We start from the raw sequence: 25746 nt of genomic DNA, 5'->3' as shown, positions 1-25746 counted from the left end.
ATGTTGCTATTTTAAATAATGTTGCAGCTACTATTTTTCAGGAGTTTATAAAATGTCTCTTGGGGTTTTTTGTTTGTTTGTTTGTTTTTAATATATAAAGAGGGTTAGGTTTTCCTTTAGTTACATTTTTTAGTTCTGTGCTTGGGGGGGGGGAAACCTTGCTGATAAGTATGCAGGATTTCATCATATCATTCTCTTTATAATGTACATCTGACATCAAAATAATACTTTTTAAAACAGATCAAGTATTTGTTCAATGAATGGGTTTCTCTGATGAGGGAGAGATGCAGCTGGAAAGGAATTTATGAAGGCTTTACTACGGAAGATGTTTTATTATTTCATCTTTTTATATATCTGAAATATTAGGTAGGTATTGGCTAAAATTAATTCAGAACATTTTTGTAAAGCAATGTATAGAAATTGCATATGGTTTACTTGTCAAAATGTCATATAATTTGACAAAAGTTACTATTTTTTAATTTTTTTATTCTAAATTCAGAATAAAAGTATAAGAAATGGAAAAACTAAAGTTGAAGAGCAAAAACACATTAGTCATTCAACTATTAAAAAATCTTATCAATACCTCCTGTAATAGACAATATACAGCATATAATTTTAAAATGTTCTGCATGGATTAAAACGTTGGAACTTACCATCATAAACAAAGTAATTCTCATCTTTGAAAACAAGCACAGCGGGCACCTCTTTTAGGGTCACATACTGCAAAACATCAGAAATGTAAATAACTTTTATCACTAAAAAATTTTAATTGATAGCTATGGTTTCAAGTATTGAAAGATACCAAGTGTGCATTGCATAAGCTTACACAAACCACCCCCCGCCAAGAGAAAGGTAAGTTAGGAATTTAGTTATCAAAACATTTCAAAGTTAAAAAAGTAGCATCAATCCAAGATTCACCTAAAGATTGGGTCTGAATTTCCTTACACACACTGGCACACTGTCCAGTTGACAATGGTGAAAGCAATGGATTTATTCTTAAAACTGAGAACAGACCTAAAGGTACCATTATGGGAATCACAGCACTCAGCAGAACAGCAAGGGCACAGTGCCAATCAGCCCATCTGGGTTGATCTTCCCAGCCACTCACCAGTTGTGTGATAATGAGCCAAACATTTTTTCTAGAGGAATCTGCCTCCTCCTCTGTGAGATAAGGACATTCAGACCACTTCCCCCTACAGGGCACTTATGAGTTCTATTAGATAATGAATGAGAGCATGTTTAAACTATAAAGTGTTTTACAACAGTCTCAATAATAATGAATTCATTCAGGAAGTAATTGCTTCTTATACCTACATGGTACTAATTTTAAAGGAGTAAAATTATAGTAGAGAATCAGAATGAGATCAGAAGATAAAGCCACTGAGAATTATTATGAGCATGGCAAAATGAAAGTAATTACAAATAAAGGGAAGGAGAAGATAAGATACAATGATTTGGTTACATTACCACTAAAAAAATGATATAGCATCAGAAAAAAATAAATAAATTTAAAAAACACCTACTTACAGGCAGTGGTAAAGCTGCCTTTACCACTTTACCTTTACCACATGCCCCATTTACCTGCTCTTGTCAACTGACCCACACAGATGTATGAAATAATTTTTCAACATTCAGCATGTCTCTCTTTCAAAGACATATGAATGGTTTGTCCTAGAACATGACTAAAGGAGTCTGAAGACTTGTACCTATCCAGGATCACATACTTCCATCGACTTTTCTCCCCTGTGCTCCTTTAAACTCACTATCTTATACTGCAGTCATCTGTCTACATGTCACTCTTCTCCATACACATTTAAGTATTCTGAAGTCAGAAACTATCTTAATTCACCCCTCTTATCCTCCTACAACACCAACTAGAATTTTCATAAATCCTAACTGTAAAGGTAATAAAACTCTGGCAAAACACTAATATTCAAAATATGAATGAACTATAAAAATCATGGACTTTTTAGATTTCTCTCTACTGGAGTAAAACTCCTTATAATATTTCGCAATAACGATTATTTCCCCAAGCACTCTTTGCCAACTAGATACTCAGAACTAAGAGATGACAAAGACTGATATTTCCAGAAATAATTTAAAACTGCTTAAAGAAACTAGTTATCAGAGCTAATAACAACATCAACCGTAATACATAATAACCAAGTGTGCTCATGTAGCAGATGCTATCTGTGCCTACTCAGAGCCCTGGTGTCTAAGAGAAAGTGCTAAGAAGACTCTATAGATAAGGATTCACCACAGACACTCTAATATTAAAAAGAATGTTCCACTGGACTTAGGAGATAACAAACAATTAGAAGTTCTAGTTCAAGTTCATTTTAGGCTTTATATCACACATTGGCATTCCATACGTAAACGTAACCTTTTGAGTCACTTGTTTGAGATCTGATGGCAAAGTTGGCCCTTTTTCCATTCCATCTTCCCCTGCCTGCCAAAAGTAAAAGTATAAACAAAGAATACGTTGCAAAATAACTTGAATTACACCTAACTACATAAACTAAAAGTGAGTTTAGATTGACCAAAACCTGCCTGCGGTACTCTAAGGAGTTGAAAATCAGATCAGAGTACATATTTATAGCATAAACACCTGCATACACATTGCAGGAAACATTAAACGTAGCTTCTAGGTAAGTCTGTAATCTTCTTACATCAAAATATTTAAACATTAAGACATTTTAAAAATATTTACAAGTATAATATGACTTACCTTTGTGAAAATAAAAATATTTCAACATTTTGATAACTTATACTAGTTTTAAAAAAAAAAGCTCCTTTGATATCCTTCATGTTTCCCTTGTTACTGTCAAATTTCTCAGGTACCCTGCAAAGCAAAAATTTTCATACTGTGGTCTCCATGTTCTTATCTGCCATTGATCTCTCAAATGACACCATATAATATCTGTCCCCATTACTCCTCTCAAAAACAACCACATCCAGGTGGACACTGTGGTTACTTCCTCACCCTGATTACTTCCTAAGCAGGTGACACAATTACTTACTCCTTTGTTTTCCTACTTTATTGGTTATTTCTACTCATTTTTCTTTGCTGTCTTTGGGTTCTGGGACTACTTGTTTCTTTCTTCTCCATCTCCTGTCTATGAAGTTTATTCATGCAGCCTTGACTTATCTCTAGACCTCTATATCCAACTGTTATATTTAACACTTGAAATCAGATGCCTGACAAGTTACGCCAAATCAAATTAAAAAGAAAATTTCAAGTTCTTTATCACTATTCTACTTCCCAACCATTCTTCCCAACATTCCCCAAGCTCATAAATACCACCACCACTGACTGTGGTGTTCCAACCAAACACTCAGGGCTCACCTTAAGTCCACCCTTTTACCTCCACATCAAGCCCTGACAATTCTACCTCCTAAACACACCAATCCTTTCACTTCCCCCAGTTCTTTACTAACCCCCAAGCCCAAACTCTGGAGATTACTACAAAAGTTCAACTGACCTCCCTGGATTTTCTTTCCTATGTATCCAATTTACAATTCAGTCTGTATTTAGCACAGATGTCCTTAAAATGAGCATCAGAGGAGATTGGGCATGTTCAGGGTGGCCGAATGTTTTCTTTGATATAAGGAAGCTGATTCATAGTGGAATAGGGAGGGGGAGCATGGGAGGAATAGACGAACTCTAGACAGAGCAGAGGGGTGGGAGGGGAAGAGAGGGGGCATAAAGTAACTATTGATGGTGGAATGTGATGGTCATTATTATCCAAAGTACAGATATGAGTACACAAACTGGTGTGAGTATACTATGTATACAACCAAAGATATGAAAAATTGATCTCTATATATGTAATAAGAGTGGAATGCATTCTGCTGTTTTATATAAATATATATTTCTTTTAAAAAAGAGAGAGTCTACATTTAAAAAAAAATGAGTATCAAACCATGTTCTCCATCAACCTTAGCCTCATCAGCTGTAAGTGCCCACTCCTATCTCCTCTTTCACATCACCACAGTCACTTTGGCCTATTGTTTGGTTCCTCAGATATGCTGGGAATGTTCTTATCTTGGTATTTGTATTATCTTTGCATGACTCTTTCACATCCTCTTAAGTCCTTTTTATCTATTTTTTTCTCATATAAACATTTCTTAATTAACCAATTTATAGCAACTATCTCACTCCCCTATGTCCCAACTATCACACTGCTGCTTTTTTTTTTTACAGAATTTATGAGATCCTGTTTATAGATTTGTTTACTGAGAACTGTATCTTAGGACCCAAACAGTAGACTTCATGTATAACACACAAGCATGTGCACAGACCCAAGTTAATCTACTACTTATGAACAACTACTTATGAACAATCTTAGAGTGTGAGATATCATTTGTACCAGCTTTGTTATTTAAAAAGGAAAAAAAAACTATAATAATAATTCCTAAGTTTCATGAATCTGGTGATATTTGTTTATTAATAATAAGCAGCCTGTCACCAGCAGTAAAGAGTAAACATGTTTACTCTATGCCTCACAATAAATAAATCAGATAAAATCAAGTAAAATTAAAAATAAAACTGTCATTAAAATACAACTTTAAATGTTACCTCAGGAACCACCTCTTCTGAAGCAGAAAAGAAGTATGAATAAACAATCAATTCTGAAGCAGCTTCTATGTATTTCTCCTGTAACAATATAAAGAGGAAAAAAAAGGCCTTTTTAGAATATCAAAAGATGAACATTTATTATTCATTAAACAATCAGAGCTACCTTATGTAGTAAGTAGTAGTGTTGCAATTTGCTAGCACATTGAGTGAAAAGATGAAATACAAGCAAATGAAATGAGTTGTTTCTAGGGCAAAAGATAATTGTAACCAAGTGTTTATAACCTCCTCCAAATATATTTGATTGTTTATTTGATATTTAATTTTAAACTTGATTCAATATATTAATTTAAGTTATATTAACAATGTATAATAATGACAGTGATGATTATAAGGAAGATATGTGTGAGCACACACACACCTAAAATAACTTAAGACAATAACAGCCTTTTGCCTTTAGAGAGTTGATATTCACACTGCAATTTGTAGTCTTAAAGATGTACAATGCTAAAAAGCAATGTGAATTTTAAATAACCAGGTCAGTAATGAAAGAAACACTAAGGCAGGTGGCATCTACCGATGTTACCAACTTCTGTTGAGAGCAGCAAACACCACAGAAGGTATCCAAGAAAATGTTTTTATTACAAAAAATACTTAAGATTGAACTGAAAGATTTCCTGTAAAAATGGAGTAAATTTTGAGGCTCTGACTAAGTCTTAACTATTAAGCAAATTTAATTATAATCGTATGTTTTTATAGATCAAGAAATAATTTCATACTTTCAAAGGTGATTCTCCACCTATATAAACAAAAAATACACGATGTCTCTTCTGCACATGTTCAAACATCTGCTGACTTGGAAGTGGCCGAATTAGAGCTCTGTGTGAAAACAAAACAAGTATGAACTAAAGATAGTACATAATTTACTCTACTCCTACTTATGAGGGCTGGTCATGTCTACAGTTAAAAAGCTTTAATAATATATTAATTCATTATCCCCAAATCCATAAAGCAAATAAAGCTTCAACCCATGACTATGATTATTTCCACATATTGACAATATATATACACCTACAATTTAACCCACCAATTGGAAAACAAGTTTCAAATATATCTCTTCAGAGAATATCACCACTGCCAACATTTTGATAGGTAAAAACAGAATTATCATCTATTTACAGCCCTTGGTTAAAAACAAAACAATTCACATGAGAATGTTTTTCCCCTTTTAAAAGAACATTCACAAAACATACTGTGAAATACCATCCCAGGAGTATACGACATTTAAAAATATTTATATAATATTCTGTCAATTTAAATGTTAGTTTCTAAGTAATCTACAGAGGTTAAAACCTGACAAGTTCCCAGAACAGATTATTACTTATTTTCAGAAAAAATAAAATAGTATGCATTATAGTGCATAAAAACCTTGTAGATAGAAAACAGAACTCTACAGCTTTGTTAGTATTTTTCAAAAGCAAACAGAAATGAATTACATCAAAATTATTATAAAATGTATCACCTATAAATGTAATTAAATAACTAAAAGAAGAATTATCTTTTTAAAATTGTATATATTGTCACACTTTCACCCCACAAAATTCATAAAGGAACAGAAAACACTTTGCAAAAGGAAACATTTTCAAAATGCACAATTCTTGGGATTCATTGCATCACTTTTCCTCAACCTCTATTCTAATGCTCAGTAATTAACTAGCAAGTGATGCAACTCCAGAACTGACTCCTGAAATTTCAGTTGCAATAAAGTCAACCCAAGTTACATCAGAAGCCATTCTTAAGCTTAAACCAAAAGCATTAAAAACCGTCAAAACCTGTAGACTAATAAGTCATGGGGGAGTAAAGCCCATTCCTCAAAACATTCCCTTCATATAAAAGTTATTTCAAAATTTATTTACAAAGCAAAGAAAGGAAATAAAACATGCAATCAATCAATAAATACACCAGAAAGCATCCTAAACTTCTACAAAAATATTCAAATTTTGTGAATTTTCTCAAATAATTTGAGACAGTATCATAATAAAATATCATAATAAAATCAATCTTATTCTAATAAAGTTATTAGAATATCAATATATCCAGTCAAGCTCAAATGCTTTAAAGTCAATGTTTATTAACCTAGCTTGATAAATGTTCTCTTCAAGAGGTTCCACATAATCACATTAAATAATTACAACCATAGATAATCACATTAAATTATTATTCCTAAGCAAGATAGATTTTTTTTAAAAAATATCAATTTCAAATCAATAATTAGGTTGTAAGAAAATTTCAGCATAAACAATTTTGAGTTGTGCACCATTCTAATTAGTGTGGTGAAATCTCACACCATCCCACTTCAACCTGTCAAGGGTGTGAGTTATCCCTTTTTCCAGCATGTGGATGCTGTATAGACTATTTGCATATTAGTCACTTAGCGGCCCTTTTCATTGTCAGATGGACTGTGAAAGTACCACAGTGATTATGTTCAAATAATTCTTAATTTACTTGATAATGGCTTCAATGTGCAAGAGTAGTGATGCTGGAAATTTGGATACCAGAGATAAGCCTTATAGAATTTGCTTTAAGTGAAAAGGTAAAAGTAGAATAAGATATTGAGAAAAAGAAGAAAAGAGACCACATTCACATAACCATCATTACAGTATATTTCTAGAATCGCTGTTTGATTTAATCTTTTGCTGTGCTTATTTTATAAATTAAATTTTATCACATGTAAGGATATGTTAGAAAAAGCACAGCATATACAGGGTGTGGTACTACGTACAGTTTCAAGAATTTGCTGGGGGTTCTGGGATGTACCACCCATGAATGAGGGAGGACTGCCTGGTAAGTAATGCAAAGTTTGAAAATATATTAAAATTCACTTTAGAAAATTTCTTCTATACACAAAGGAATTTAAATGTGAGATTAACAAATATGTAATACAAAACACTATGTCTTTAAAATATCTCTTTGCTTAAGCTACATAACTACCTTCCATAAATAAATCAGGAAACAAATACTTCTTATTTAAGTCCCTAAAATATGTGCATTTTAAGTGGTTTATTATGATATATCTAATTTTCAAATGTTAGTGTTAAATACAGGTTTTTCCTGATAAGAACTTACCCAGATACTCTGTGAGCAAATTCAATAATATCATCTTTTGTACGTGGTCCTCTGTAATTATATGCCAAGTTCCCCTTTAATCTTAAGTAAAAAAATAAAAGGACATGAATTATTTTAAATTTTAATAGTTAATGTTAATAACTATTATTGCATAAACTTAAAGTACATGAAATAGTAATTGCAGAAGACTTTTACAAGTAGTATAGTTATGTAAAATATAGCAGGCAACTGGCTTCAGAGGATCAGCAACTCAAAATATATAGGAAAAGGCTGTTTTCTAATAAATTATACAAAATATTTGACTCTGTATTACACTGAGCCTATGCCTTTTGAAAAGTGAGTAATCTACATATTCATGGTCAAGAGCTTCAAAGCACTATGATTCTATCTTATCTGTCAAAAGGAGGAAATTAAGAGTATTTTAGTAAAGCCATTCAAATTTAAACAACAAATATCATAGTTATTTAACATATGCTCTAATATCTACCATAAAAATTACATACATTTACTTTTCTAAAAATTTAGATAATTCTTCAAAAGCCTGCTGATGTGTGTCTAATTAACAGAAATTACCAAAAAGAAAATTAGGAAGTATAACAGAACACCTATAATTAAACACAAAAGAAAGGAAAATTAAACTCAAAAAGTAAAAGAGGCTTAGCAAACATTTTGAAAAGGTGAAAGAAAGAAATCAACATAATACCAAATATATAATGAATTTAAGTTACTCAAATTTTGATATTTGAGATTTTAAAATACTGAAAAAAAACTTTCATTGTAAAAATAACTTTTAAAACAATTTCTCACCTATCCACATTACCAACATAAGGGCAATGAATATCCTGAGAAATTAAATAAAAGTTCTTTAGAATTATCACACCATTTCTTCCAATTTGTACACTCTGTTAGACTTGATCAATTACCTACAAATTAAACTTAATGACCATCAATTTTAATTCCCTTCATGTCTTTTATCCCTAATGAAGTAAATTTGATCATACAATCATTAAATCTGTTAGGAGACAGGATTTACAGAGAGAAAGCAGAATACATACTTGAGCATCTCAAGAATAAGAGACATTTCATAATTTATGACTGTATATCATGTCTTGCCCAGGACATGTCACACAGTAAGCACTCAAAACACACTTATTGAATCAGCCATAAACAATGTATTGACTTAAAAATGAAGAGCATTCCTCTCCTTTGAATACAAATTTTATCTTTAAAAAAAGGCAGCTGAACCCAATCCTCAATCCACCAGTGAAATTTTACTAGAAATGAACGTACTAAAACGTAAGCAGAGTGAACTAATAAAAAATACACATATAAACATACAACACTTAACTTACAGCTTAATTGTTGGATAACCTCGAACTCCAAACTCTGAAGCAAGGCCTTAATAAGAAAAAGAATAAATAATTCTAAATATTTTATTTAAGAAACTAGATAACAATGAGTCTTTTACTTAAAAAAATATAGATATATTTATATAAGCCCTTGCAGATATGTTGCAATTGATTGCTAAAAAGAAACTCACAAAGAAAAATAAAAAACATGACATTCTCATTGAAATCAATTACTTAACAATCCAATCCATGGCAGGAAATAAATATTCTGATAAAATAAAAAATGCCAAAAGAATAGTTCAAAATTTATCTCCAGAGTAATCATTCTAAAAGACATTCTGGTTATTATTGTTATTAATATTTTAAAGTACTCAGGTACTTTTCTTTTGACTTTATTTCCAGGACAAGCATTTCTTCCTAGATCTAACTCATTTTTCTAGGGAAAAAAAAAAAAGACCCATCTCTTCCTTTATTGTTTACTACATTTAATTTAAAACCACTAATTGTAATTAACTGCAGTAAATATATGATTGAAACACAAGTTTATATTTTGTAAGTTTCTGCTTCTGTAATAACCTAGAATAATTCCAATAAACTCAAATGATTATTCTGAAATCCTCAGAAGTAATTAAAATGAGAAGGATTTGCTCCAATGGCATCTTTTGAGACAAAAGAAGAAATAAAAACACAACCAAGTAAATGCCAATAGAGAATTAGGACTTTCAGAAGTATAAAAAACATTCATCAAATTAATACTATACTCAGAGCAACAGGAGAGAATAAATATTCTCAGTGGACATTATACAATATAAAACATTTGCAAAGCTATACTAGTATTTGTGCAGAGTGTACCATGTTTACCCCAAACTTCTCCCTTGGTCATCTCCTCTATTTCCAGTATATGCAAGTATATGTGTACTGCAGTTGGGGAGAAGGAAACTGCTCGGCCATGGCTCTCAGCACTGAGCTCCAGTTAACACTCACTTCATGTCCAGTTTCTTATTATATGTCACCAATTCAGAATAACAAGGAAAATTTGTAGCAAAATAACACCCCAATCTCTCTGTCTTCCCTTATCACCTTAGAGTTCTTCCCGAGGCACACGGAGGAAGGTGACCATAACAGTCTGGACAATGAACAACACCTATGTTCATAAGAGGTACCATAAACAGCAAAGCTAATGAAAATTCAAGTTTTGGAGGTCCTGTCTCTGAATATCCACGTGAACTTTGAGCAACTACACAATTTGTGCCCATCTCTAACTTAAAACTTAATTCTGTAAAGTGTATTCTAACTAAATATGATTGTGACTACCCAGACGGCAAAAACACTGATTTGGGAGAGATTACATGAGTAAACCCTGTCCTTCCCAAATTACAGAGGCAAATAAATATAAGCCTATATCATCTTCACCTAAAAATTGATTAAAATCTGCCAAAACATGAGAATATAACTGATTGGAGGAGGGAGTTATATCCTACTAATTAATCAATCCACACAAATTGTTTTAAGTTATTTATGTACAAATCCAATAAAGAAAACAAAGTACACACTGATAAATATAGTGATGGTATCTCACAGCATGAGGTGAATCTCTTTAAAGGTTTCAGAGCAAAAATCCTTGCTCCACACTGAACTCTATCAATCTCTTTGACCTCAGTTTTCATATCTAGAAGTTTTTATATCACCTATCCTAAAAGCCCCTTGCCTCCTTGATCTTCACGTCTGATAGAATTTCAGTTGACAATGACTGTCCTTAGCTTCCCCTAGAGGGGAATGACAATATAATAAAAAGCACACAAGCAAAGGCTAGGTTGCAGACGTATAATGACCCAGGTTAAGATTCTGCTCCATTTATTATCGAGTGCAATGCTGGATGATTCAACTTCTCTGATTCTGCTTCAGAAGATACTACTTCTTAAGATACAACTCACCTTTCAGGACTACAGGTAGAATTTTTAAATGTGAAAATATGTAGAAAAGTGTCTAACACAGAGTCTGGCACATAAATGATCCTTAAATGTTAGAGCCATTTCCTTCCTACTCTTGTTCTTGACCTCACTAAAGTAAGGAGATGAGTAACTATCTGCTGATACATCAACGTGTAAATAATACTAAAATACTAATATGTACAAATTTTAACAGGTTTTAATATCCTTCCACTGAACTTTGAAACATTTTTGTTTGGAGGGAAAAAATACTGCAAATTCAAATTAAAGAAAACTTTTGAAAATGTGGTAACTTGTTTGAAAACAACAAATTAGGAAGCAAGGTTGCAATTGAGACTCGGTCTAAGTTTTCATTCTCTACATGTTATATTAAAGAATAATAATATTGATTTCTTTAGAAACAGAAGATCCTTCTTATAAAATGAATAACTTCCTCTGAAGTTGTATAATTTTAAATATTTTTAAATATTTCTAAAATGAAATTAAAAATGAAGCAATCTTTTATTTCTGGCTTCTTGAAATTATAATAATTTGATGGCAGAGACAGGTAAAGATATGAATCATGGTAATCTTGAATTCTGGGCATAATTCTATCTCAAATTCTGGTATGTATAATTATTCTCATGCCACTTAGTTACCATGCTACTTAACCTATAAACTGGAGGTGGGGGAACGTAGTGAGGAGTTAGCCTCAAACTCTCAATCTCTATTTCAGCTGAAAAATACTATCTGTCTTAGTACTCTCTAAGTATCACTATATATCCAACATGAAAAGGACATAAAAGACAATAGTGATTGTCAATCAAATGGAGACATTTTTCATTGACACAATGTGGTGATGGGAGTGGGCAGTGAGGAGGTGGTATACCAGTATCTAGTGGGTAGAGGCAAGAAACAATGCTAAAAAAAAAAAAATTCCTACAATGCACAGAACCTCTGTACCCCTCCCCCCCAAAAAAGACCCCAGAATTATCTGGCCCCAAATGCTGATAATACAAGGTTAGAAAACTTGAAATGTAATCACTGATCAAACAGAGCTTACAATCTAGAAAGTAAAATTAATTTGTAAATATAATCTGTAAACATGAAGTCAGAATAAGAATTTTATTGTTCAAACACCACTGCATGTTTAGGCATCAAGAGAGGTAAACTATGATCTTTTTCATACAACCATATCTAGAGACTACACATAATTCCATTGGTTCCACAATAAAATCAGCATCCCACTACAGGGCACACAATATCACAATTTAACTACTGAATGAGAAACTTGCAATATTTATTCTTGAAGGAATACATACAAAAAAGAAAGGCTAAAATATGTATCTGAATTTACAGTGATCACATACAGCTTTTTTAATTAAATTTGATATTAGTTTCTGTGCATGAAGGGATTAACATAGTAGTATACACCTGGGATCCCAGCAACTAGGGAGGCTGAAGCAGGTGGATCACAAGTCTGAATCCAGCTTCAGCAACTTAGGGAGACCCTCAGCAACTTAGAAAGACTCTGTCTCAAAAATAAAAAGTAAAGAGGACTGGGGTTATAGCTTAATAGTAAAGCATCCTTGGGTTCAACCCCTAGTACCAAAAAAAGAAAACAAAACAAAAACAAAACCATGCATCAAGAAGTTTCTGGTACAAATCTAAACACAGAGAACTGAATAAACATACAGTTCAAATTTCTCCACTTCAAAAGTTCTACGAACAGATATGTTGGATTGAGTTTGATGGCATTTGCTTTCAACCACTACAAAGAGATGAATAAGAAATAAGATATCATCAAAGAATCTTAGAGACTTTTGCTGCACATGATCACTTTAAATAATCCTACCTCACTCTGAAACAAAGTCCTGTAACTATCTATTAATCAAATTAATAGTCTTCTTTGTGGTTCTTCAACTTACGTGTGCAGCAAAATCACTTGAAGTACATGTTCAAAATATACTTTCTTGACCAAATCTGAAAGATTTCCATTTGGTACAGTGGTGTAGGCCTCAGGATCCTGAACTGACAATGAATTCCCACGTCATCCTAATGCATGTCATAAGTCTACAGACTATAGGCCGAGAAACAGAAGTGGGTTGTGCGGATGGAAGAGGTATTAGTAAAATAGCCAAATCATTAACATTCTATAGTTAAGACAGAATAATCCCAACAGATTCAATTTCTTTGTCTATTTAACTCTAAATTCCACCAAAATGCCTAAATTTGAACTGCCTTAGAGTATTTAAAGAAACATTGGAAATTATAAGCCAAAAATGTATTTGTAATGTCTCCACAGTGGTTCTGAATATTTATCAACTTTTTTTAAATACTAGGAAGACAAAATTTCTTTCTGTCTACAGCAGGGAAAAGCATCCATGACTAACATGAAATACTGAATATTCACTCATGTTTATATTGATTGTTTTTGTCTCTCTCCATAAAAATGCAAGCTCTACAAGAGTAGAAATTTTTGTTCATTTTGCTCACTAACAAATCACCAACACCTAGAATGTTCCTGTCTTGCCCCAAATACGTGGTATTTAATGAAAGTGACTCAGTAACTTTCTTACAAAGGAATGACTTTTTTGAATAAACCATGTTTCAATTATTCAAGGAGCCACAAGTATTCACAAGAACACATCATTATGTAGGTTGAGGTGCAAGGTAGGGTGGTATATAAAAAAACACCTATCCCAAAACCTGGCAGATAGTGGCCTCAGTGTATATCAGTTCCTCTTTTCCTTTTTCCCAAAGCTAGGTGGCTTGTGTGAGATAATGTGTTGTATGTATATTTCCTTCAAAGCAATCTCTATAGTGGTTTTTCCTCCCCATTAATCCAATATAACATGTAATATGATGTTAAGATGATTTCTAATCAAGACATAAGGAATAAAATCTGCAACAATCATGAAATTATAGGCAAAAACCAAATCTCTGGTTTATGAAAAACAAAAAAAGTCCCAGTCCCATTTTAAAATTAAAATTCAAAAACAACATATAGTATATATATGTATACAGTGTGTTTGTGTGTGGATACTCTTGACTTATATACACATTATATTCTGAAGATGCAGAAAAAAATACTGATTTTTAATCACAGCATTTAAAATACTTCTCTAAGTTACTCAGGAGAAATGCATGGGCTTTTTTTTTTTTTTTTTTTTTTTTGTGTGTGTGTGTAGTGCTAGGGATGAAAACTAGGACCTTTTGCATACTAGGCAAGTGCTATAACATTGAGCTACATACCCAGCCCTTGAATATCTATTTTGCCCCTAATCAGAGTTCCAATGTAATAATGGCACACAGAAACACTTAATAAATAGTACATTGATGAATTAGATATTATAATGAATTGTGACAATGTAAATTGTTAACTATCACTGAAACATCACCTGACCAGTTTACCATAAAAATTTTTACTAACTTATATGAACTACTTTTTCAATGACTATTTTTTTATATTTCCACTTTGCTTTATACATTATTACTCCACTCAATGATTCAAGTGATCATAAGAATTTACAGTTTTTATGACTTTTTTACACTTACTGCTTTGTTTATCTTTCTACCTCTATAAGGCTGTATTATAAGCATTTCCAAAACAGGCAGGATGTGTTTGAGTCTTTCTTTAATCTCTGGAGACTTGGTGGTTTATAAACAGTAGTTAAGAAATAATAATTGAGTGAACTAATGAAGGACTGCACCTATGATCTATGTATACATTTCTAATCAAGACATAAGTTCAAAACCTAATTGAGTCAAATGTATGAAAGATGATATATCATGAGCTCTGTAATGTTTTGAACAATCAATAAAAAAAAAGACATAAGAACCTATTTCATGTGTAACTACGAATGCCTTATAAAGGGATTCCTTCAGTAGTTACACATGAAGTTAAAAGTTTATTTAAAAGTTTATTTCAAGAAATAGCAACTCAAGAATATTATTTTCTCCCTTTGACAATGTCCTGTCTTATTTCAAAGTTGCAAAAACTGATGTGTGATCAGTAACTCCAGCTCTAAGCACGCAAATGAACTCTAGTTCCTCGAGTCAGAAACATGAATGAAGCAATGGCTCCAATTCAACTGAGGTTGAAAATGCACACAATATCAAACTTTTCATTCTTTTCCACATGACAGTAGTATTACAGGTGAGTGAATATAATGAAGCACTGTCAAACTATCTCATCTGCTACTTCAGCCTTGAACATGATATAAGAATTCCTTCTTCACTTTACTGCTTCTACCCCGGCCTAAGCTCCTAGTGACCCACACCAGGACACATAAAAAAATTCACTCACGTGATTTTCTTGTCTCCACCTGCTCTTCTTTTTCATTTACAAGTTGCTGCCAAAAAAATTCTATCAAATAATTTGTCTTCTCAAAAATGTGTATAACTTCCTTAAGGACAACTAATAAAATGCAAAACATTCTGCCGTGGGAGGTTCTAACAATCTGAAATCATCCTTTACCACTGTATATATGCTATTGCAATAGGGGGTTCTGAACATAAAACAGTAATAAAATCTTCACAACCCTGAAAATATCACTGTTCCTTACAGACATGGAAACTAAGTATTTTAAGTATTTTCCCAAAACCACAAAAGTAGAACATGAGAAACTTGAAATTAAAACATAGGTATGATCCAAAATGTGCAGTTGATTTCCTACAAAGAAATACATATTACACAGTTCAACTTTCTTTTTCAGCTAAAAGAAAAGGAAATATATATTTATAACATACAATGGATTTTGCAAACACAACATCATTCAAGCTTCAGAATAACCAATAAAAGCTGCATTACAATTAATTATGTACCAATATGGAAGTAGTAGCAGGCAAAGCCAGGCTTACTTCTAGAGTCATGCTCTTTTTAAATTTTCATGATAATTCATACTTCTCTAAACTCAATTTTTTCTTTGCCTAAATCCTTTAAGAGAGCACTTTTTTCTATAATGGATTAGATAATAAATATTTTAGGTTTGGGGGAACATGTAGTTTTCGTCATCTACTGAATTTTGACACTGGTGCATCAACACTGTCTAAACAACTGTAAATAAACAAGTGTAGCCATGTTCCAATAATTCTATTTACAAAACAAACAGGAGGACAGATCTGTTCTGCTTCATTTTATTTTGTGTACATACTCATTAAACTCATTTTCAGTTCTGATTTTTGTTCTTATATTCTTTTCAGCATGAATACCTTCCTGATTCTCATATTTATCCTAATTCATCTTTAAGTTCTTATGTACTTCTCTATCATACCATCTATCTACTCAGACAATAAACTATCATTCACTTAACTTATATCAACAATGAAACATTCAACTTTCTATAGTTGCCTCATGTAAACTAAGTACCTAAGTTGGGTTCAAATACGAATACACAATGGCTTGTACATTTATGTTAGGCCTAAGACTATCACAGGTTGTATAGTAAATACTCAATGGCTAATTCATTTAATTTATAAAGTAGAGTCTTAAACTAAGATAATTTTACAAGAGCAGAAAATTATGTTTTCTTCCACCTTGAATACTGCTGCATATAATTAAAACATTTTCTTTATATGAGAAAAGTAAAATAATAAACTACATCAAGACTTACTAGAATAGGAAGTAGCATCCATCTTTCCAACTTTAACTGGAGAACCAATGCTTTTCATCTCAAGGCCAACTTCATTCCAAATTGGTTCCAGTTTTTTACAATGGCCACACCATGGTGCATAAAACTACCCAGAGGGGGGGAAAAAAAATCACTAAAAATGTTGTACTACTGTAACTATCAATCTTAATATTTAAAGAATCTCTTTGATTAAATAATTGCTAATAATCTATTTGGAACTAAATGTTTAAATATATTTCCTAATTGGTTATGTAGCAAAATATAAAAGACACACAGAAATCTAGATAGGCTAACTCCTAAGTCATACCTCAAATATAATACTAACTTAAGTTCATTTTAATAGATTATTGATACCTATTTAAAACAGATATATGAATTTTAATAAAATGTCTTTGTTTCCAAGTGAATGTATCTATGTTCTTCAAAAAAAAAAAAAAAAGAAACCAGTAAATAAAAATGCATATGTCATAAAATGTGCACATCCAAATGTTAATGATAAACAATCTATTTTTATTACAAAAATCCCAACAAAGTGAGTGCCTTTGCTGAGTTTATTTTATCTACTGGCAAGATACAGGAGACTATTAAGACAATTGGCTTAGCATTGGAATTCAAAGCTTAGAAGCCTTAAGAAACCTTCCCTGTGTCACACAGCAGTAGTAGCAGTAGTGACAAATCTGACTGATAAAACTAAAATCACAGACCAGAGTCAGCAAATGGTGGGGGTAATACTTAGAACCCAAGCTAACAAAGTGCTTATTGCATTTTCATGAAGTAATATTTCTTTTTAAATTTTTACCATGGGAATGTTAAAATATACAAAAGGAGAAAAAACTGAACAGTGGACTCTCATATCCCATCACATAGCTTCAATAATCCCCAACTCTACCATCTTTATTTCATTTCTTTTGCAGCTACTCTACTTTTGCTGAGGCAATGTTAAAACAAATCTTCAATGTCACAAGGTTAAAATTTATTCCAAACTAGAAAGTGAGAAAAGGATGCTAAATTTTAATTTTGTTCACTATTAAGATCAAAGTACGGCTGAGCATGGTGGCGTACACCTGTAATCCCAGCAGCTCAGGAGACTGAGGCAGAATTCCAAGTTCAAAATCAGCCCCAGCAAAAGCAAGGCACTAAGCAACTCAGTGAGACCCTGTCTCGAAATAAAATACAAAATAGGGCTGGGGATGTGGCTCAGTAGTTGAGTACCCCTGAGTTTAATCCCCAGAATCCAAAAAAACAAAAAGGATGAAAGTATGACTGTGACTAAATGATATTAATATATTCAATATCTTGGAAAACAAGAAGAAATGAGTGCATTCTGTAATAAAATCATATCATAATCTCCTAAAGACATAATCTATAAATTTACCGCATTATAAGATAGGGTACTAGCTTCCCATCTTAATACTCTCACCCCCAAAATTTCAATAAAATAAGTCCCTTAAACCTTAAAGCTCTAAGGTTCATTTTAACAGAAAAAACAATACTATCTGCAAAAACAAATTAAGAAGATACATAAGTACTAACTTATTAGTTAGTACTTCTTTGGGTGAAAGAGAATAAAAAAGAGTCTTTAAAATGGTAGGGGCAGGTAATTAACATAAAATTTACATACTCACATCTATAAGCCAAATGTCATCTTTTCGATTTTCTTTAAACCTAAAAACAAAAGCAGATCTCTGATTTTTATGTTTGTGTTCACTTTACAAATATATCATAAGGGTAGGGATAATAAATTGATAAATATAGAAACATGAAACAAATTCTTTCAATAAATGTGGGTAAAATTTTTCCTCAGTGACCTCCACATCTTATTCTATCCTTTGAATTTTTAAAAAGAACCACTCAAAGAAGAGGAATAAAGAATGCAACAACAACAAAAAAAAGTGGAACTAAGGTTTTTCTGGGAGAAATACAAATGTAATTGGTTTTCCTCATCTGTGGATCACTAAGACCTGAAAATACTTGGTGGGACGCAGGATAGAAAACTGCCTCTCCAATTCTGTAATGAACATGCACAGGTTTTCTTGCTTTAATTTTCTTTCTTTCTTTTCTTTTCTTTTTTTTTTTTTTTACACTCTTTAAGTCTACAGAACAGTTTGTCTGATGGAAGAGAGAACCCTAATGCCAGAATAGTAGTTGAGTACCCCTGAGTTCTTGCTATAGCAAGCTCAAATTGTTTCAGACAGTTTTGATCATCTGACAGAGTGTTGCTTGCAAGGTTTTCTTCTCTTGAAATTATGCCCTAGACAACAGAAAATAATAACTACTTATATGACATTTATATTAAATACTATAAATAATTTAGATGACATAAACTATACAGGTGAATGTGCACAGAGCACCGTACCACTTATATAAGGTCCCTAAGCATCCAGATTTTCGTATCTACAAGGAGTTGTAGAACCTATCCCCATGGATACCAAGGGATGACACTGTATACCTAAGTTCTTCACCCTTTTATTACATTTTATACCTCTAGAGAAAAGTTAATATAGCAAAGCCTAAGTTTGCTATGCTTGGAAAAATCCTGTTTACAAACTGGCGGTTTTTAATCTGTTGTTTTTAATCTGAGAGGTTGGATTCTAGGAGGATTCCCATCATTTCCTGATGGCTCAGTTTTAATGTTTGAGAAAAGTACCCAATTGATATTGCATTGAAATAACTCAGTAAATGTGTAGTCGAGGCAGGCGGGGGTAAAGTTGTACATTGTCATCAGCTGTCCATTAAAATGTTCAACCATCCCTATGAATTGGAGTGATCTGGAGCATAGAGAGTGCACTGTATGCCCAAGATCTGTCCCACCAATGTATAGGCTGAACCATCAGATCAGTAATCTTGAGAGAATGTGAACAAGAAGCAAATGTGGTCATGTTAGGGTCTAGACAGTGTGGCTCAAGCCAGTGGAACGCATGTGGATGGCTAAGGCAAATCCAGAGAAGCATCAATTCCAGTTGGGATCCAGAGCACGATTAATGGAATAAGGGGTCCAGTGTTCTCTATTTGGTAAGAATACCCTCACCCATGAGCTTGAGGAATCTGTGCCTGGGGAAGTACTTTTAGCTTTGATCATGGTGAGACAAGTGGAATACCTTTTCAATGCTGTTTTGGTGCCTTCTCAAAATAATGGCATTCCATGCTTGGTCCAGAATCTTACCAGAATCTTCATGGCCCCTGTCTTACGGATCCAGGAAACAACTGATGGCACATGTGCTTACTCTACTGTGAGGAACCAGTTTCCACATTTATCTCATAAGCATGTTATGCCCTTGGAAATGTTCCCCAGTGTACGGGCCTTTCCAGTAAGCATCTACACAGCTAATGGAATGATCAGCAGGAGCACAACTTCTCCTTCCTCCTCAGGCAGTCAGCACTGCCAGGATAAGCTGAAAACTGTAATGACACACCCCATTGGGTATCACTAAATTCAATAAGGTTACTTCTTTGTACCTAATTGTTTTCCTCAGCACCAGAAAGTTTCTATAAGCAATCTGCAAATACTCCCAAGATCCATCAGCATGCCTGGTACACATAGGATCTTAGGTTTTGCTCTTCTGTAACAACATTGTGCTCAACTGATCAGCCTGAACACCACACTGATTCTGTCATGCAATCAGGTTTTCAGAAGGTAAATCAGGACAATCAGCTAGACTGGAAGTAATAATCAAGCCTTTATTCACTTACTTTCACAATGTGAGCCAAGAGACATAAAAGAGGTGCCAGCTCCTCAATGTACCATTTTAATACATGAAAGAGCACTAACAGAGAATCAGGTTGATGCAGCAGACAGGGAAATTCATCTCGCTGCTGAGAAGAGCTGAACAAAAGGATTCTGCCTCTTTATGAGTGACTATTGATGAGGAGGTCTTGGCATAAGTGTCTGAGAAATGCCTCAGATGAAGCTCCAAATAAAGAGGTCTCCACACAGAACTGGGCTAGGAGCACACATATACATATGAACATGGTTGGCCCAGGAGGTCTGAGTCCTTGATTACAAGACCCTCCAGAGACTACAATAAACTGTGCAACTAAATTTGGTGTGGGGAAGGCACCTTCCCCCTGTGGCTTGGCAGGAAAGGCATTGTTGTCACCTTCACTCAAGCCAAATCACACATAGAATTTTTATTTGGAGCTAGACAGCTCACCCACTATAAGCAAGGCCTTGTGATTAAGGCTGATACTACGAAAATATACACTAAGCATGGTGGTTGCATGCCTGTACCTCCAGGCTCAGGTGGCTGAAGCAGCAGAATTGTGAGTTCAAAGCCAGCCTAAACAAAAGCGAGGATCTAAGCAACTCAGTGAGACCCTGTCTCTAAATAGAATAAAAAATAAGGCTGGGGATGTGGTCCAGTGCCCCTGAGTTCAATCTCCAGTACACCCCTCCCCCCAAAAGGAGAAAGTAAATTCCAGTACCCACTCTATATGATTTAGAGCACAAAGAAATAAATACAAGGTAAAATGATGTTTGCCAGTTTTCTGATCTTTTAACTATTAGTAAAAATATTTGGGGTACATATATAGTATTTAGAACAATTCCTGAAAAAAAAAGTAGCAACATATAAACACTGGTCATTACTGCCCCTATCATTAAAAGAAAAGATTCACATGCAACTATTTAGATAAAAGCTCAAGTTTTTAAAGTTAAAATAACAGTTTAAATATATATATACTCACGAGTCATCTAAATCTTGTACAACACTTTTACAAAAAGCCATATCGAGCAAAATAACTGCAAAACAAAAAGAGAAGACAAAATTCAATGATTTATCATTTGCCTCTTACCATATGTTTAGTCACCTATAAAATATTTTGATTCTTTGTTATGGTCTACCATGGATCAATGATTCATTCCAAGGATTGAGTGATGCAGAAGAATTACAGTGATGCAAATGAATTACATCCATTTAACAAGCATTTACTCTGCGTGCCATCATCCTGCCACTAGCAAATGCTATGTAGGCTAATCCACCTATGACATGGTGCCATTTTCCACGTATGTTTTTTTTTTTCACTACCTTCTGGATGTAGACAAAACTCGCTTCTCTTATTTTTTTTTTCTTTTTTGCAAGCAATCACTTCTCTTCATTAAAAACTCCAAAATGTTACTGAAAATACTATTTTTAAAAAAAGGAGAGAGAGAAGAAGCCAAAGCCGAGCTACCCCTCTGATACTCATTGCCCACAGAATGGAAGCTGGCACACGGCAGGTTCTAATGGTGGCCGAATCATGGAGCCACCAGAGCCAGGGCGCCCTGGGAAGGGCTCACCAACACCGTCAAGTCACGCCTCACAGCGCACCATCCTGGCGATCGGGCCGCGGTGGTAAACACCCTGGAAGGTGACCAGGCAGACCCTCGGGCCCAGGCAAGGTCTGCAGGAACCCCGGCCGGCATTCCCATCGCCCACCAACCGAGTCAGCGCTGCCCCTGCGGCAGAAAGCCAAGGAGCAGCCGCCGCGTCTTCCCAACACCCCGCGCCCAGTCTCCAGCCCCTGGAGACAGCCGCAGTGTCGGCCCCGCGGCGACCCCGGCCCGCCAGGCCCAGCCTGGCCGCGCGCCTGGCCTCAGTGCGCTTGTTACCTGTGGCGCAGAGACCCAGCGCCGCCCGGCTCCCCAGGCCCGCCACGATCGCCATGGTGGGCTGCGGCAGCTCAGCGTGCAGGGGAGAGAAGACAACGCAGGTAACGACCGGTCGTCTGCCCGGGGGAAAAAAAAAAAACGAGCCGACGCGGTGCGGAAGAGAAGCTCCGCACTCACACGGGGGGCGGGGCGCTTCAGCTCCGTTACCCTCCGAGCTCTCCGAGCTCTCGGAGCATGCGCGGCACTGCGACGCATGCGCATTCCACGGCGCAAGCGCAGTGGCATTCTCCGGGTTAATTTGCCCTGCGGCAGTTTACGAAAGCGTGGGAACCGGGCTGGGGGGCGCTCCCTGAGCAGACGGTGCCGGCGGCGGCACGCTGGGGGGTGGACGCCAGGGTTGTCCGTCAAAGTTGAATTTATTGGATCTTTTTATTTTCTACAGTGAGCGCACCTGCGCTTTTGGTCTTGGACAAAATTCGTGGGAAATCGTGCGTTAGCCTTGCGTGCGTGGAAAGTGGAAATCTGTGGGTTGCCGAGCTGTGCATCCGGCCGTGTGTTTTTAAGATGTCTTTGAAACATCTTAAACGTTGTTTGCAAAACGGGGGCTCATAGAGTCGCAAGCTCCTTCAGTTGACCAACTAAAGGAACCCCTCTTTAAAATTTGTTTCCATGGCATCCTGGAAAACTGAAGTTGAGCTTAAGATTTTTTGTTTGTTTGTTTTAGATGATTTTTTTTACTGTTCCTGACTGAGGGAATAAGTAAGGTACTTAGTATAGAATATTATTTATATTGCTATCAGTTTTTTCCCCCATACATGCATGATATATAAGAACGATAACAGTTTCTGCACCTGTCACTACATATTATTTAAATGAAATTTTTAGAGTACAAACAGTATCAAAGTATCCTTGAAATTCTTGCAACTTAAGAGAACAGCAGAAAGAGATTAGGATGTCAACTGATTCACTCTACGTTCATAATTAAAACAGACAAACCTCCTTGGACAGTATTACAAGAAGTTTATAAGTTACACGCATCTGAGAACAAGCATCCAGTTTCACCCCTTATTGTATACAGCATGGTATTCAGTGCAGCCTCTCACAAACTCAAATATGTATATATGCATAGATATATATTACGAAGAAAGTAAGGTGACTATTGAGGTGATGAAAGTGTTCTACAAGGTGATAAAATACCTAGATATATAGTGTAAGATTTGACATCTCTGGAGAAACTGAGGTGTGTGTGTGTGTGTGTGTGTGTGTGTGTGTGTGTGTGTGTTCTCATCTATTTCAAAATTCACTGCTACAGCCTGTAAAAGAAAATATTTTCTCTTGAAACTTAATTCAAGCTGTTCAAAACAGTAAAACCCACTGGAGCTATACCTATGCCTTCCAATGGTATTCCTATTTTAACTATCTTAAATGTGGCTAGTGTGGCAAGTAACCAAGTATTTAATTTTAGTAAACTTGTAAACTGACACAATTTAGTTATTGGAAATAATTTTGTGGTTGGAACAACTAGGGTATGTGAATCTACTTCCTCCTCCCTCATTATTGGGAATTGAACTCCAGGCCTTGCCCATACTAGGCAAGTTGTCTACCACTGAGCCATATCCCCAGCCCATTTTGTTTTACTTTTTTGAATTAGGAATTGACTAAGTTGCCCAGGCTGGCCTGCAATTTGTAATGCTCCTGCCTCAGCTTCTCAGTTTCTGAGATAATAGATGTGTGCCCAGCACCTTAAATATTATTTTCTACTGTAAATTTTATGAAATCTAAATACTAATCAAGAATTAGTATTTTGAAATTTTAGAGTCTGTAATGAAATGTGTTATAAATGTAAAATGTTGGGTTTTCATCTATTGAGTTAATAAAACATTGTATTGATTTCAACTTTACATATTTTTCAATTTGACTAATAAAAAACATGAAATTACATATGTGACTTGTGTTATATTTTCATTGCACATTACTAACCTAGAGAATCTGAAAATGGTAAAAAAAAATTGCATTAATCTGATAATGATCAAAACAAACTTTAGTATTCTTGTGCAGAAAATATATTACCTTTCCATATGGTAAAACTTATACTAAGTAAGTTCTTAGTACTTACTCATCTGTCTCAAGTAGTGATGAATACCTTTAATATTTAAAAGTTTTTATAATTGTGACAAGTGTTTTTTTCTGAAAAAGACTTTCAGATGAACAATGGATGCATACATATGCTTTTTTATATTTCACATGCACATTGCTATGGTCTAAATATCAAAATTTATATGTTGAATTTTTATTGCTTATGTAATAATAAGAGATGGGGACCAACAGGGGTAATAAATTCGTGATAGTGGAACCTTCATGAATGGGGGTAGTGTCCTTATCAAAAAGGTTAAAAGGAGCATTCTAGTCCCTTTTCTGCTTCTAACTTCTGCCATCTGAACACACAGCAAGAAAGTGCCACCTTGAAAGCAGAGAAGACACCCAGTCTGCCGACACCTTAATAATACTTCTCAGCCTCCAGCACTGAGAAATATTATTTTTAATTATTTGTAAGTCACCCGATCTGAATTATTTTGATGTAGTAACAGAAGTAGGCTAAGACTTACATCTTCACCAAAAGGTGTGTATGAGGATATCTATAATAGAATTGTTTCTGTGAAAGACTAACAACCAAAATGTCCAATAGTAAGATGGATAAATTGTGTTGTTCTCCTATAGCTATAAGAACAAATGAGCTTTTGTATAGGGAACTTACAACTATGCATACAATAAATGTCAAGCAAGGAAAGCCATTTTATTATGATTTTATTTTTTATTTTTATCTATTTGTTTTGGGTCCAAGGGATTGAACTCAGGGGCACTTGACCACTGAGCCACATCCTCACCCCTATTTCGTATTTTATTTGGAGACAGGGTCTCACTGAGTAGCTTAGTGCCTCACTTTTGATGAAGCTGGTTTTGAACTTATGTTCCTCCTGCCTCAGCCTCCTGAGCCTCTTGGATTACAGAGGTGCGCCACAACAACTGGCATGATTTTATTTTCATAAACTCAAAACTAGTGGAACAATAGCACTGAAATTCAAGGATTACAGGTAAATGTTGTTTCTCAATCTGGGTTTGTGGAAATGCATCAGACTCTTAGTGTTTGTGTACTTTTCAGTGTGTACACTCTAACAAGAACAGTTTAAAACAGAATAATAAATAAAATGATTCAGGGTTATGTTTTTCAATAAAAATATATAATGTTCAATGGTGCTTCTCAAATTCTAGTATGCACTAGTTGTTGCACAGCAAAGATTGAAAAGAGGAACAGTTTTATAAAAATGCATATTAAAAACTTAAAAGTCAGAATTCTAAAAATATAATGAAAATTGATTGAAGAATGAAAAGATTTGAGGTTGAATAGGCATTAAAGAAGTTGAGTCAAAAGGTTGAAATTATCTCATAAGAAAACATTAGACCTAATTTCTAAGATGTCCATCTTTATGGAAAAAAACATATATACTATACGTGTACACACACACACACACACACTATATATATATGT

General features: G+C 34.4%; 1 protein-coding gene across 3 annotated transcripts in view; it reads right to left on the bottom strand.

Annotated features, from left to right (window-relative positions):
• Tmx3 (thioredoxin related transmembrane protein 3) overlaps window positions 1-22473 on the bottom strand; it is a 38021-nt gene extending 15548 nt beyond the window's left edge. The window contains exons 1-10 of one of the 3 annotated variants that reach the window (XR_013429487.1): window positions 22200-22473; window positions 21296-21350; window positions 18238-18277; window positions 16595-16718; window positions 9055-9100; window positions 7703-7783; window positions 5356-5455; window positions 4580-4657; window positions 2729-2842; window positions 679-720 (exon numbers count right to left, since the gene is read on the bottom strand). Coding sequence is in view for 2 of the 3 variants with exons in the window: in XM_005340231.4 (XP_005340288.1) it covers window positions 654-720; window positions 4580-4657; window positions 5356-5455; window positions 7703-7783; window positions 9055-9100; window positions 16595-16718; window positions 18238-18277; window positions 21296-21350; window positions 22200-22254 (646 nt within the window). In the remaining variant the exon portion in view is untranslated. Of the gene's footprint in view, window positions 1-653; window positions 721-2728; window positions 2843-4579; window positions 4658-5355; window positions 5456-7702; window positions 7784-9054; window positions 9101-12907; window positions 13060-15288; window positions 15638-16594; window positions 16719-18237; window positions 18278-21295; window positions 21351-22199 lie in introns of those variants that run through there. The other 2 variants (XM_005340231.4, XM_040272194.2) reach the window with 2 other exon arrangements.
• Between the last annotated feature and the right edge of the window lie 3273 nt (window positions 22474-25746).

The sequence above is a fragment of the Ictidomys tridecemlineatus genome, chromosome 13, assembly GCF_052094955.1.
Source record: "Ictidomys tridecemlineatus isolate mIctTri1 chromosome 13, mIctTri1.hap1, whole genome shotgun sequence".
Lineage (NCBI taxonomy): Eukaryota > Metazoa > Chordata > Mammalia > Rodentia > Sciuridae > Ictidomys > Ictidomys tridecemlineatus.
This window is presented reverse-complemented; position numbering and strand designations above follow the sequence as displayed.